Raw genomic sequence first — 16359 nt, forward strand, 5'->3', positions numbered from 1 at the left:
CTGGTACTGTAAGTGCTCTAAATTTATTATTTTTCTTTAGATAATTTTGACTTTTTAAAATCTATTTGTATTATTTATCCTTAAAGATTAGTATCCAGAATATATAAACAACCTTATTTATTTATGTATTTATTCATTCATTCATTTATTTATCTATCTATTTATTTATTTACTTTGACTTTGAAATGCACTTTAATTTTATTTTATTATTATTATTTTTTATTATGGTGACATTAGTTAACAAAATCCAATAAGTTTCAAGTATATAATTCAAAGCTAAGGCATATATATATATATATATATATATATATATATATATATATATATATATATATATTGCATTATGTGTTCACCTCCCACAATTAGATTTCTTTCTGTCACCACATTTTAACCCCTTTTGTCCCATCTGCCTCCCCCAGTTTTGACTCTTTTTAAGTACTTTGTGTTTACAAGGAAATTTTAGACTTTACTGGTCAATCTGTCCATTCCCTGCACCCATCACAACTCTCCCATCCCCCTGCCATCCAACACACACCTGATAGGATTTGGATTGTGTTGCAATTAGAGATTATTTTGGGCAGAATTGACATCTTAACAGTATTGAGTTTTCTAATCTATGGACTAGAATATCTCTATTTATTTAGGTCTTCTTTAATTTCAGCACTCTTTTGTAGTTTTGGGTATATATGTTTATCTTTCATTAGATTTATTCCTGGATATTTGATAATTTTGATACTATTATAAATATTTTTTCTAAATTTTATTTACTTATTGATTGTTGCTTGTATATAGAAATATAATTTGGTTTCACATATTAGCCTTGTATTTAGTGTCCTTTTAAGTCCACTTGTTTATTTTATATGTTTCAGTTGTCTGTTGCTGAGTGACAAACCACCACAAAATGCAATGATATGAAACAACATTTAAAGTTGAACTTCAATGTGAATATACTTAATGCCACTGAACTGTGCATTTAAAAATGGTTATAATTGTAAATCGTATGTTATGCATGTTTTGCCAAAGTGAAAAACAGCACAACATTTAAGTATTTCTCATCATTCTGAGGGTTGATTGGATTCAGCTGGGCATGTCTTTTGCTTCACATGGTGTCTGTACACTGGGGCAGTAGTCACGTTAGGGCTTCGACTCATTTGGAACATCAAACATCAAGTGCGTTGGAAGGTCAACTTAAAGATGAGCTCATCTGAGACTCTGGGGCAGTTGGGCCTCTCTTTCTCCTGTGTAGTCTTGGGGGCACTTCTATATGGCTACTCCAGGTGGCATTTCTATATGGATATCCAGACTTCTTGCATTGGTTGTCAGAACTGCTTGAAAGAGCTGTCCTGCCTTTTTAAGGTTTAGGCTTAGACAGGCACAGAATAATTTTTGTGACATTTCACAAGTTACTCTGGCTAGCCTAGAGTCATTGCCATATGGGATTATGCAAGGGTGTGACTACTGTGATTTGTCTTGTACTGGGGGTCCTCTTTGGATATTAGCTACTGCAGCCTGTTCTCTCACTTCCAGTGATCATGTCCTTTCTTAGCAGAATATACTCACCTTTCTTCCAAGACCAGGATCTCGTCTAGAGACTTGGTCCAGGTCTAGTTAAGAATTCTTGTGTGTGGTCCCTCAAAAGCAGTTCTTCTTGTGGAAAGACCTGTGAATTTAAAGACAGTCTGTGATACCCACTCATACAATGATGAGAAAAGGATATGGCACTGTGGTAAATACCCCCATTCAACAAGGCAGTGAAAGAGAGGCACACAGTGTTCACTGGTTCTTAACAATTGAAAACCAGTAATTGAAGCTGAGAGATTTCTTAAGAGCTTCTTGTGGTAATTCTGGTGAGAGATAATGGCAGCTCGGGCCAAGGCATTGGTAGTCAAGGTGGTTAGATATGATTGAATTCTGGATATTTTGTGAAGGTAGACCAGATTTTCTAAAAGATTGGATGTGACATGTAAGAAAACTACAAGTCATCAAAGATGTCTTTAGGGTTTTGGCCTGGAATTAGAACGGGATTGTTTTTTACTGAGATGAGAAAGACTGTGGGAGGTGCATGTTTTAGGGAAGAAATCATTTTACGATGTTGGACAAATCAATGATGTTGAGATGCCATTAGATATCAAAGTGTAGGTATTGACTAGGCTGTTTGATAATTTAAGTCTGTAATTTAAGGGAAGTATTTGGGGTGCTCTTTCTGTATTTCCTGTAACTTCTGTAATTCCTAGGGACAATTAATTTCCCCTTTTCTATATTCCCCATCAACCACTTATTTGCTACTAGATGACTACTTATGTTATTTTTCCTTTACTTGTCTGACTTTTCTAATAGACCTATAAGTTATTTAAAAATTTTTTTTAAAACTTATAGTTGGCATGCAATATTGTATTAGTTTCAGGTGTACAATGTAGTGATTTGACATTTGTATACCTTACGAAGGGGAATAAGAGACCAAGAAGTTCTTGAGGGCAGAGACTAGTTCTTATTCATTTGCCATCCCCAGCAATGAGGCCAGTGCCTTTTCACATTACTAATAGTCAATAAATGTTTGTTAAATTATGTTAAGTAATTATATATTTGCATCAGCTTTTTAGTTTAATTAGCTATGGCATTTAGCTCAGGTGATATTTTTAAACGTAGATGAAAGTGTCTTGCAGTAGCTTAAATAGGCAAGAAAGATGTTTCCCATATCTGATCTACACTTGAAAGGTTTTTTATTTACTTATTTTCTTCAAATTTTATTTTTTCAATTTATATTGAGTAATTTGTGCACAGGATAAAGAGTAGTCATTGAAAAGTAAGCGTCTTTTTCTTCCTTATCTCCAAGTTCCCTGGTTTATATTATGGTTACTATGTCTTGAATATCCTGTCATAGTCTATGAAGTATATATCACCTGTTATGCTTTACATGAGCTATTACATACTGTGTCCTTTCTTGTGCTGGAACTGCGCACAGGCAGTTCGAATGGCACCATCAACCAGGGTACTACTGACATTTTGTGGGCTGGATCCAGGGATACTAAAGGTCTTTGCATTATGTGGAACAGTCTATTACAATGAAGCTTTTTTTAGTAAGCAGTATATCTGAGAGAATTTTCCATATTAAGTACAAGTGTATTCGTAAAAGGCTGTATTAGGTTTTTTTAAAAACTCTCGATGCATTTAAAGATTCACTTCCCTTATGAGCACTTTTTATTACAGTGTTGTCTGTTTACTAGTCTCTTCATTTATTTAATGGGATAAGTAATTGTCACATTAGTTTTATTGACAACCTAGTAAACGACAACTTAGAAAAAAGAACCATTTAGAGTAAAACATACAGTTTAAAGAAAAACAAACTCTTGATTCTATATATGAATCTAATATTTTACAGTTGGATATATTTCTGAGGATTCTTGGTTATGGCATTATTTCTTGGAGTCTAAGTCTACTTTCATTTCCTTGTCAACTAGAATAAAAAAAGATGTTGAAATATTTTTAGTCGTACTTCATGCAGCCATCTTTAACAGTCATAGAAATAAAATTCCACCTATTGACATTTCATTGCTGTAATGTTTTTCTTTGTTTGGAATCATTCTTGAAGTTCAGATAAGTGAATATTTAATTCTAAAAATTAACTTTACAGTCATATATTAACCATTTTACAATTTATCTTATAATAGTGATCTTTTTTTGCGTTTTTTCAGTATCCATATAAAATATTAAGGTTATATTATATGCCATTGATAATGCATGAGGAAACAGGATGACTTACCCAGGGAGGTTGCGTAGCTGTTTGGAGCTAAAATTAATGCCTAGTTTTTTGTTTTCTAGAACAGCATTTACCTCTGTGAACTTAATATATTCAGTAATAAGCATCTACTCCTTAATCCTGAAACGTTTAGAACACATATACTTTTTATTGACACTCAGTGTCCTTCACAAAATTTGTACAATTGATGCCAGTATTTTCCCCAGTGTATTCAAAATGAAACATGAGAATTTTTCCTCAAGTCTTTTTGATAAAAATGCTTTGAGTTTAGGGGTTGTAAATATAAAGTTTTTCTCCATTAGCATCAACCAGAAGAGGAACATATATGTTCTATGAGGTTTGAGTTTTAAAAACCAAGGGGTGTTGCATGGAGAAAATGTTAATTGGCCACATGCTGTATGGGTATGGCTATATAGTTTTTCAAATGGTTATTGTTCTTTCAGGTTTTAGGTGATAAACACGGGAATGCTTTGTGGCTCAATGAAAGAGAGTGTTCAGTTCAGCGAAGAAATCAGAAAGTGGTGGAGGAAGCACCAAGGTAAGAGTTTTTCCCGATGAACATTTACAATAATCTGCTTTTATATTTCTTTTCCATTTTATTGGCTAAAATTGCTTTAACAGTCATGGTATAATATATTAATGTATGTTTTTATAATTAAGAATTTGCTACTTGATCTTCCTTGGTATTTTAATGCATGAAAGTAAGAGAATACTTGAAAAAACAGTTGGGGTTTTATTAGAAGAAAAAGTTGGGTAGATAACCTGTTATGACTCCCATAGGCTTCTAGGTAATACAGACCCTTTGGATGTTTCTGGGCATGTGGAATTTCTGGGGTATATGCTTTCTAGGCTCTCCTATTGGTGGTGGTTTCATAAAGTTGATCCTGAATTTCCTGAATTTATCCTACCATGAAAAGGCTTCTGGGGCATGGTTCTTAGAAATTCCTTGATTTATCAGAACTACTTTGGGTTCTTCTCCACGTCACCTTTCATGTGTTTGGTATAGCAGTTTCATGGAACTTTATTTCTAAATTGATGCTGGGTTGGTATTTGTATTCTGGTTTTCTCGTAGTTCTTAAAAATCCCAATTGAGTGTACATTGTTTTTGTTTTTTTTGTAGTAACCAAGCTCTAAGTAATATAGCCAGCTGTAGCTTTAATCACATAGCCAGTGTGCCTTGATATGATGGGTGTATAGTTTCTGAAAAGAGTAGATGTGGATATTAATGAATTTTTAATCACAGGATAATGGTAAAAATCAGATCCTACTTTATATTAGTTTTAAAAATATTGTATGTTGTAGTGGTTTTAATATACGGTCCCCAAATCCTTTGTCACCTCTCTCCTTGCAAAATTTGGGGAGGGATCTATGTTCCCTCCCTTGATTCTGTGCTCTATGACTGCTTGACCAGTGGACTACTCAGAGCTGTCCTGTGCCCAGGCCTAATGAGACTGCCAGCTTCTACTTTTTGTCTCTTGGGACACTATGCTTAAAAACCAGCCACGATTCTGTGAAGAACAGTTCACTGCAACCTTCATGGGGTATGCCCACGTAGCTCATGGCCCAGAAACAGAATATAGGAAGTAATGAGGAAGAAAAGGCAAAAAGGATGCTTTACGGAGTCTAGAAAGTTTCCTAGAACCTGCCTATGTTGATGACTTGGCAGTGATCTGAAGTTAGTCACTTTGCTAGAGAGGCTGGGAAATGTCTTTTTTCCTTAAGTAACTGTCTTTTTTCCTTAAGTTAGCTAAAATTCGTCATGTGGAAGAAGGGGACAATGGATTCTGGTAGAAAAACGATGGTCTCTGATACTTTTTTTTATTGCAAAATTTTGTGTTTTCCGTTGTATTACTTCCAATATAATTAACTTTCTCTTTTTTATTCAAAACTCAAGCCTTACCTGTGATAAAAATCTTTCATAGGCTGGAAGCCATGAGTTATGATTTTTATTTCCTTTCTCTCTCTTTCCCTAGAAATGTAAGGTTTTTTGTTTTTGTTTTTGTTTTTGTTTTTTATATGAGCATCTCATCTATTTAAAGAAAAAAAGAATTTATAGCAGTAGGAATAAAAAAAAAACTGGAACTGATCATTAATGATGATATATATTTGTGTACTGTGAAATATGAAAATAAATGGAGCGTATAGTTTTCAGTTCCTAGAATAAGAATTTACCCCTGTGCTTAGAGTGCAGTGATGAAGTTGTTTATAGCTCTGGGTGTCACTAGCAGAGCTTATGATAAGAGAAAAGATGAGACCAGACAGGGCAAAAATGCACTCGAGATTCTCAAATATTATGATGTTATTCTTTAGTTGGGTTTCTTTCTTTGGGTTGCATTAATTTTGTCAGCCAGTTACTGTTAAGGTGTCATCTATACCTATACCTGTTAGATTAATGCAAAACTATTATTTATAATAGGCAAATGTAAGATTCATTACGCCTGAATCCAATGATTAATCCTAACATCACCAAAAGGGAAAGGGTAGGAAGCGTACTTACCACCCGTGAAGTATTCTTTATACCCCTCCCCCACTAATCCAATCTGAATTTATTCAAGGCTCTAGATCTAACCAGAAGTTTATAAGAAATAGAAATATATGAATGTTAGAAGACATAGTAGGGGGGCATGCAGCCAAACCCAAAGTGTGAAGAATGAGACAGGAAGATAAGCAGATTTTGGCTAAGAAAAGAAAGAAAGAAAAAAAAAAAAAGGAAAAAAAGGAATAGGGCATTACCAGGTAAAAGAATCTTAAAGATGTGAAAACCAGTCAAATGCAGTGGCTGGCCTTATGTGGACCCTGACTTAAAGAAATTAGCTGTAAAAGATATTTATGAGAGAATCAGGGAAATTTAAATACTAACTGGATATTAAATGCTATTTAGGAGTTCTTATTAGTTTTTAAAGTGTGATTATGTTACAAAAGAGTATCTCCTAGAAACACATATGGAAGTTTTCATGGATAAAATAATAGCTAATTTGGGATTTGCTAAAAAGAAAAATTTAGTTGACCTGGTAGAAAAGTGGACATGCAGCGTAGGTAAAGCAAGAGTGGTATATAGTAGGAGTTATTACAGGTGGGAAACAGGTACGTGCAAGTTCATTATACTATTCCAGAGTAAAAATTTTATAAAATGCTATTTTAATCTTACTCATCTGAGAATAGTTATAATCCACAAATAGAAAAGTAGTCAATGTTTTGTTTCTCAGAGCCTATTTTGCAAAGAAGCAAAATCTGCGAAAATGCAAAAATTATTTGGTAAAATTTTTTTCAGGGTTTATTGGAAGGATTTACTTGCCTGCTTGAAGGTGATTTTCATATTGCCAAACAAAAGTTTTGAGGACTTTTACTATGTATAGTCCATTCTTGTCATTTGTGGTAGTTATCTTCTATAAAGTCATTGTAAACACTCAGTGAATACAGAAGTATTGCTTTTAGGGAAAATACAAGGTTAGGTTCCTTCGAGCCTCTAGTTAGAACATTTTCACCAAGTAATCAATACATAATCTTGTTTTATATGTGTTTCTGTTGAGAGACACCTTATTTAATACATATTGTTGATTCATTAGCGGTGAATTCACAGTACTGGCCAGCAGTGCTATAACGCATGCCTGAAGGAAGCTTATCTATCGTACATGTTTTCTCCATAAGGCACATCACAGCCTCTTGTACTTAGGGATACCAGACTGAAGTCAGCACAACACTTGGGCCATTTTAAATAGTGAAATCACTCCCTTCTCCCCATGAGAAAAACATGGCTAACCTGTGAAAAGAACAGTTGTTACAGTTGGAGATCTGAAACAAGAAGGAAGAATGTCGCCTTGTTTGACCACAGTTGAGAACACACATATTAGGAGTCTTAAATGTTTTGCTGCTCTGAACTTGTTTATGAGTGACAACAAAGTGCTGCAAGATTAATTTTTGGGGTTACAAATAAATTTTAGCAAATAGGCAAATGTCCAAATATAGAATCCATGACTAACGAGGATCCAATTGTATGTTAGTTTCCAAGAATTTATTTTTCTTCCAATTTTAGCTTGAAGTGATTCTGACTATACATGTTAAATTTTACTAATTGAAACTACGGACTGAAATAGTGGTATATTTTATAAACCAATTGAAGTTACAATATAATATGGAAAGTTCAAATGCTTTATGAAAATCCAAAGTTGATTTATTTAAACATGTTGTGCTTAATAACACAATAAACATGTATTATAAGCATGTATAAAACATATAATATGAAATCTTAAATTGATACATATATTCACAAAAGATAACTTGATTTTTGTTGAAAAAGTAGACTACTCTTTCTGCGTTTGTAGCGTTTTTCTGGATTCTGAGACTCGAAGAGCAATGGGAGAACAAGCTGTAGCTCTTGCCAAAGCAGTGAAGTATTCTTCTGCTGGAACTGTAGAATTCCTTGTGGACTCCAAGAAGAATTTTTATTTCTTGGAAATGAATACGAGACTCCAGGTAACAAAAACTGTTTTTTATTCCTCTCCGTGCCTCTATACTTTAATTTTCCTCACCCACCCCTTTTTGTTTTATAAAAGTTAAAAATCAACTTTATAAAGTTTTAAATAAAGATTTGGTTTTTATGCTTGTGCTAAGACATCTGTTCAGAATGACAGATAAATATCAGGTTAATTTGGTGGTCAGTATCTAGCCCTTCTGCTTTGTTACTGTTAATACTTCGTATAGGAAATCCCACTTGGTTTTTTTCTTGAACCTTTCTTGATGAACCCCATTAGTTAGGGTTCATGTACTGTTAAGAGGTACTACTGTAGATATGATAGAAAGGGATTAAGTGCTTACAAATTGATCCCTTTGGAAAGGATGAAGGAAGGAAAGGTATCTAGAGCGAGCTTCCAGGAATGACTCTTAGAACTATACCACCAACCTGGCTTACAGAAGAACAGCCACGTCTGCCAGTTTCAAGGTTGAGAAATCAAATGGCTGCCCCTGTGACTATTGACTTTAGAGACATATTTCCTCGGTTCCTATCAAGGTCTCAGGAAGGTATTGGTGCTATTATTAACTGGTGGCTTTATTTTCTTCATTCTTCCCTTTTTCTTTTATTTAAATTGTAAACTATAAATAACAGAGAAAAGCATATAGAACACAAACATAGTCAAACACATTATTATAAAGCTAATATCTGTATATGTATCAGCTGGGTCTAGAAGTACCAAAATGCCAGTACTTCGACCCCTGCCTTCCAACTTCTCCCCTTCTCAGCCATTCCTTTTCCATCTTCCCTAGATCTGTTTACTATTCTGACTGAATCCCAAATACCTCCTTGCATTTCTGTACAGTTCTTCCTTTGAAATTTATACACACAAGCAGTATAATTTTGCCTTTTTTTTTTTTTTTTAACTTAGTGGGATTGTATATAATTTTTTGTACCTGGCTTCTTTTCTCAACATTATGCTTAGGAGATTCAACCCTGTTTTATGTAACTCCCATAAGATACTCTTTTGAAGAAAATGCTACTATCTGTTCTATTTCTCTGGATATTTAGTTTGTTTCCAGTTTTATGTGATTCGTATTAATTTGCTAGGGCTGCTGTAACAAATTATCACAAACTGGGTGGCTTACAGAACCGTGTTCACTCACGTTTCAGGAGTCCAGAAGTCTGAAGTCAAGGTATTGTCAGTCTCGGTTTCTCCTTGGGGTTTCTGAGTGAGAATCTGTTCTCTGCTCCTCTCCTAACATTTGGCACCTGCCTACATGCCTTATTGGCAGCATGACTCCAATATCTACCTCAGTCATCCCATGACACCCTCTCTTCCTGTGTTTCTCTGTGTCTAAATTTCCTTCTTTTTATAAGGACACCAGTCATTGGTGTCCTTATAACCCGATTGCATCTGCCAAGATCCTATTTCCAAAAAGGTCATAGTCACAGGTTCTGAGCAGACATGCGTTTTCAAGAGACACTATTTAATGCAGTACATAATTTAAAACACAAATGTGTCAGGAATTCATTAAGCTGTACATGCATGCTACATACACTTTTCTCTTTGTATGTTATATTTAACAATAAAAGTTTTAAAGATAAACATATGTGGTCTGTAGTGACGAAAAATAGCTTAGTGGTTCCCTAGGGCTGAGAGTTGGGGGCTGATAGCCCAGAGGTGTAGGACAGTAGAGAGAGAGTAGTAAATGGTACTTATGCCTAGAAGTGGAATCAGCTTTTCTTCCCTTCGGCCTTCATTGTGGATGGAGGCGGAGTTGAGTCACTCCAGGCAGGAGCTGAGTAGGGGTTAAGTTTTTTTATTGCTGTGCTTATCCTTCATGTACCACTAGGTCGCAGATGGTTTCTAGTCTACCTTTAGTTTTAGGATTTTCCTCTGATCTTGTGTTTCAGAAGATGTGTCTGTCTCATGCTCTGGCCTCTTTCCCAGAGGGCACTCTTCTTGTTACTGAACCCTTGTTAGTCTGCTGGTGGTTGCAGGAAGGGTGTTTTCCGTTGTTCTCTTTCAGCCTTGGTCTTACTCAGTCCTCGTGTTCTTGGATCTTTAGGGGACATTTACCTCCGCCGTGGTGGTGGGGAGGCACCTGATGGTCGGAACCCAAAATAGTTTTCAGCCTCTTCCCCAGTGGTTATATTCTACATGGTATGTCTTTTTTTCATCCTTTTGCTCTCTACCTGTCTGCATTCAGACATTTTACCTGTGTCTCTGTAAGCAGTGTATAATTTTTTTAGCTAAGTTTGATGATCTTTGTTTTGTACTCAGACCATTTGCTCTGTAGAAAGTTAATGTAAACTGTGATATATTTGAGTTTAAAGTTAGAGCCTTTTAAAATGCTATCTTTTTTGTTCTAACTGTGTAGTTTTTCTTTTTTTGTTTGCTTTTGCAATAGCTATTATTTAATTTTACGCCTGTATTAGTTTGAAAGTTATATACACTTCTAATCTTTTGGTAGAACCTATATACATACATTACAACATACTTCCTTAACTCATAACTTCTGATGGACTGGTTATAAATTGGTGTTTCTAGGACTCCCTCCTCAGATTTGATTATTTATTAGAACAACTTACAGAACTCAGGGACATATTTATTTACATTTGCTAGCTTGTTATATAATAAAGGCTATGATGAAGGATACAAGCGAGCAGCCAGATGAGATACATATAGGGCAAGGTCCAGAAGGGTCTCAGTGCTCCATTGAATTGGAGCATGCCACCCTCCCGGCACATGGGGATGTTTGCCAACCTGGAACCTCTCTGAATCTCATACTTTAGGGATTTTTATGGAAGCTTCATCACGTAGGCATAATCAATGATTAACTCATTTTCCAGCCCTTCTCCTTCTCCAGAGGAGGGTGATGGTTTCATGAAACTGAAAGTTTCATGATTTTAATCTTGGCTTGATCCTTTCACAGACCAGTGTCCATTCAGGAGCCCATCAAGAGTCACCTCATTAGAACAAAAGGTGCTCTTTTCACTCAAAATATTATGAGGGATTTTGGAGTGTTGTGTCAGGAATCAGGGGCAGAGACCAATGTTTCTTATTTCACTGGTTTGCTTGTGGTGAACTCTTTGTTGACAGCCAATGACTTTATTTTGTCCTTTACTCATGAAAGGTGTTTTTAGTCTGAGAATTCTTAGTTTGGCCAGTATTTTTTTCAACTCATTGCAGATATTATTTCTGTGTCTCTAGTTATTTCTGTTGAGACTTCAGCTCTCATTCCAGTTTCTGCTTATTTGGGGATAATTACTTTTTTAGTACCATTTAGGAATTTATTTTTTTCTCAGATTTCCTTCAGTTTTTTCTGATTAATGTACATATATATTTGGAATTCATTGAATTTTTGAGTCTATGGATTAGTACCTTGCAACATTTTTTGAGAGTTCTCCATCATTATCACTTCTGATAAATCTCTTTCCCTTTCTTCTGGATTTCCAGTTATTTATATATAAAAAACTTTTATGTTATAACTTCTTAGTATACCATTGGTGTTTTTAACCCTCTCTTTGATATTTTTCAGCCTTTTTGGACATCTTCTGACCTATCTTTCTTACTATTTCTTGAGCTATATTTAATAACCCATTTAGTTCCTAGTTTTATTAATTTATATTTTTGGAATTTCTATTTGGTTCTTTAAAAAATATGACTCAACACTTATCTCCTAACCAAGTTTTAAGTTTGACATTCCTTTCCTGAACATAATTAACTTATTTGTTTTGTAGTGTGCGTCTGATCATTTCAATATCTGGAGCCTTATGATTTCTTTGGTATCTGTTGTCTTTGCTACTTCTTGGTTGTGATGTCTGCTTCCTTGTATGCCTTCTTATCTTTATACAGATTATTTTAAAAATTGTTCTTATTAATAAATTGAACTCTAGAGTGATAATTCTTTTGTATAGAGATTTTTCAGTTTTTCTGCTACATGCAGTAATGCAAGTTCAAAGTGTGAGGTTCCATGGACTCCCAAGGGCATACAAAGTCCAGTTGCTGTTCTAGAGGATGATTGGTTTTCTTCCAGTTCATTCTTATCCTGAGGTTGCATTTCTTCATGGCCTCCACTTGAAGTGGGGGTGGTTCATCATCGTCCTATTTTTTGGTGATCCCTGGTCTTTGTGGTTGTACTTTTAATGTTGCAATGCCACCAGAAGTACAGCTTAAATTCCTGGTTATTTTTTCTGGAATGTCAAATGGCTTTAGGCCAAAATGATGTGACGTGTTAGACTTCTGTCTCTTTGTTTTCAGTTTTGGGTTTTGGCTGATAATTCTCTCCTATATTCTTAACTCTTTGATATTTTTTAAAAAGAGTAAATTCTTTATCTTCTAAAGAGCAAAATTTGAAATACCATCTGCGAGCTGCTACCTAGGCCCAGGTAATTGTGAGCACAGGTCCCAAGAAGATGGATTTAGAGATACGTTATGCCTGTAGATTAGGTAAACATGTGCCCCGAGTCTCAACACCCACCCTCCAAAACCAACTCTAGGAAGTGGATGCTGGGATACTGTTTCAGAAAACTCCTACACTCACACTCATTCTTGACAAGGGAAACCCACAGAACGATGCCTTATGCTTCACTGCTGCCCTACTTTTCCCTTCCAAATCTCATACATATGAGTTTGATTGACACATTCAGAACCTCATCCAGTTGCATTGAGAACTTCAGTTGGAAGGGAGCCTGGGAATAGGTTTTTAAATCTTCTTTCTTCTGTAGTATAGGAAAGTACTGTAGAAGGAGTTTAGAGTGAAGGTCAAGTACCAGTTCACCATTTTCAAATGAATATGGTCACCAAAGTTTTAATCTATAAGTTATGTGTAAAAAAGAAAAATATGACCCTACAGTTATAATAAATTATAACTACCAAATAATGGGACTGATTTTTGTTTGCTACAGTAGAAATTATGTATTTAGATGCATTTCGAGACTAATATCATAAATATTTATAGAGTTTATGTGGTTATTAACTCAGAAGTTGTTGCTTAAAACTTAAGATACTTCTTTTGAAATCACTTTTTTAGCCTATTCTCTATTGTGAATATGATTAGAGGTGACAGAATTTTCCTTTTGGAGATTAATTTAATTTTGATTAACCTTGTCTTTATAACAAAATTATCTAATTAGATAATTAGTTGGGAACTCATGTTTTTGATTAGAATGGAGACTTTATTGTGTCATGATGAGAATAATAGCTTATAATATCCTGAGGGCAATTTGAAGTGACTATAAAACATTTGTATTATATTCTATATACAAGAGATACTAAATTGTTTAGTTTGGTTGCTTTATCAGAATTTATGGAATTAATAACAAGTGGTTTTTTTTAGAACACTTTGATTCTGAGTTCTTGTGATTTTTTTCCCCATTTATTTCTGGCTCATTTATCTCAGCCCATAAGTTTTTTCAAGTTTGTCTCATTGTTATTTTCGATATAGGACCTCCAAAAGTTGATATTTATATCAAATAATTCTATGAAGTCCATCTATATCTTTTAGGTATTTATCTTTACATTTTGTATCTTGAATGGCTTGCCAGAAAATTATGTTGTACATTCTCAAAAAAGATTATAAATGAATTTCAGGAAAAAAATTAAATTCTTAAGGAATTTTATGATATGAGATCTGCCAGTACTAAACTCTATATTATTTAATAACACACTTTGATACCTTTGTTTCCCATCTAATGTTTAATATTGCTTTCTCTCTCGCGTTTAATTCCAGTGACAGTAATCCTGTCAATTACCAGACAAATTAATTTTGATTTTTTAGGAATGCATCTGTGTGATGGTATATTTGATAGTGGGAGGCTGAAACTGGGGACACGAAAAAGAATCCTGGATTTCGTAGTATTCAGAAAACCATTCTTACATGTTTCAAAGACTTCTTTCTGATGCTGTTTAAACAAATCAAATATTCTTTTACTAGATTTTCTTTATTTACTAACCTTAAATTATAATACTTAAGGCACATTCACCAAATTCTTTATCTTCTAAGATATGTGTTACCTCTAATTAATGTTTCAGTTTGAGCCTGGAGGGCTATAATTTTCTTTTCTTTTTTTCTCGAAATTTATTGATTGAACTACCACTTTTTCTAGCTTCAGAACTTACACTTTTGTATTTCTGGTAACAAATGTGAGAAGCATCTTCCTTTTGCTAGATTTCCTTAAGAGCGAAATTTGAAATAACAAATAGAGTTTCTCCGTAAAGTGATATAACACTGAAAAAGTCACCAGATTTGGCATAAATACTTCATTCAATTGACTGGTTTTGTTCTCAGTATGGTCAGGATTTATGTCTCAGAATATTCTATATGTTTATTTGTTTTTTAAGTCACCAATTTTCTGTTGCTTATAGATGAATTCAGATACTTTAGCAGCACAAGTCTCTTTCCTGTGGCTTTCATCTCTCAGTGCTCTGCTAGTTAAGAGAGATTCCTTTCTTTTCCTTGAATGTGCCTTCAGTTTGACCTCTGCATGCCTTTATTATGTTACTTGCTTTGCTTGGAATGGTGTGTATTCACTTCTTATGGTAGAAGCTCACATATATATCCACCCATACACATCTTACCTGTTTCTTTCTGTATATGAAAGATATGGATAGGTAGTAGAAATACTCTACTAAAAAATAGAATTTTGTTAAAATGCTATTTTAACAAAATTTTCATGAACTAAAATATATGTAATTTTGCATGAATAACTTTAGTTTCTTGTTTTATTGAATGATAATACTAAGAATTGGTAGTTCTTAGTAAAAGAAAAAATCTAAATGGTTGAAAAGAGTATACATTGGAAAAGTAAATTCTTCGTACCACATTTTTATCACTGCAACAAAGGTTTCTTCTTTGATCCAGAAACTTTTGTTTCCCAGCAGGATTAACAAATAAATGTAGATATAAAAACATTACAGATATTATTTGTAGCTATTTTTCTCTTGTTGCCTGTCTCTTTGACTTTGGATATTGTTTTTTTCCTCTGGTGCAGGAAATTTTTGTTTTTAAATCTTGCAATTGAATTTTTAAATCTTTTATTAGTTTTGGTGGTCTGATATACTTAGGCTTTTTCTACTCCATGATAAACATTTTTCTTCCATGATTTTTTCTAGTACTTAGTTTATCTTTCCTGGTGAAATTTTCACTTCATCTGGAGTTTTATTTTTCAATAGCTGCCTGATTGTCACAAATATTTTTGAATAATCACACTTTTCTAAAGTAATTAGAAGGCACCTTTATTATAACTGAATTCTCATATGTATGCTTATTTATTTACTTGACTTTTTTAAACCTTACTGTTTATTCATGTACAGTACCACACTGTTTAGATATCTATACATTATAATACTGTATTTAGTAGGACTATTCCTTTCTCATTACTCTTATTCTTCTATATGTTTTCAAATTAGCTTATTTATATTTAACAGAAGAAAAAGAAATTAAAATGATGAAATTGCTGAACTATTGGATAAATGTTTCTAATTTTCCAGAGATAGTAATTCCTAAAGGATGTTCTTAATAAGAAAAATCATTATGAAAACCATTTATATTTTTGTCATGAAATTTCTTCATATCCTAATTTCAAAGACCGTATTGTTTCCCTTTTACAAAAATTAATGGAAATTGACATTTATTTTTAACCCTACTGTCTTCCCTAACTCTTCATTTTAGCTGTTTTTATTATTAGTTTTACATTATTATAACATTCTCTTCTGTAGGTGTGAGTCTCCCAGTATCTTTCATCTTAGTTTTGTATTTTAACTTGGTCACCGTCAGCATGTTACCATAGCTTCCTGATGAATCAGCTTTTTATTTTAATTCACCTTTGGTTAGGTTCGTTCTTTTTTTTTTCTTTTTGAACCAAGCACTTATTATTTAGAGATATCCATGGATACTGTATTCATTGAATTCTAAGATGAGTAATAAGGTTATTTTTACATTTGAAAAACTTTCACCTGGAATAAAAGTATGATGTTTGAAACTGCTGAATTAATGTTACTGGCATTTTGACACAGTATCAACTCTTAACTACCAAAAGCAACAAAACAAAACAAAACAAAAAAGAAAAAGGAAAAATAAAGGAGAAATGAGAAATCACTTGGAAGAGGGAAGGCTCTTTGAACTGATAAGTATTGGGAACTAAA

The 16359-nt window shown here is 33.8% G+C and overlaps 1 protein-coding gene across 6 annotated transcripts in view; it reads left to right on the plus strand.

Moving 5' to 3' along the window:
* The window catches only part of PCCA (propionyl-CoA carboxylase subunit alpha), a 338552-nt gene that overhangs the window by 137992 nt on the left and 184201 nt on the right, over positions 1–16359 (plus strand). For all 6 annotated transcript variants that reach the window (XM_039849219.1, XM_039849216.1, XM_039849218.1 and 3 more), the window contains 2 exons: positions 4201–4295; positions 8080–8230. In XM_039849219.1, coding sequence (XP_039705153.1) covers positions 4201–4295; positions 8080–8230 — 246 coding nt within the window. The remainder of the gene's footprint in view (positions 1–4200; positions 4296–8079; positions 8231–16359) is intronic.

The sequence above is a fragment of the Pteropus medius genome, unplaced genomic scaffold, assembly GCF_902729225.1.
Source record: "Pteropus medius unplaced genomic scaffold, Ma_sr-lr_union100, whole genome shotgun sequence".
Classification (NCBI taxonomy): Eukaryota; Metazoa; Chordata; class Mammalia; order Chiroptera; family Pteropodidae; genus Pteropus; species Pteropus medius.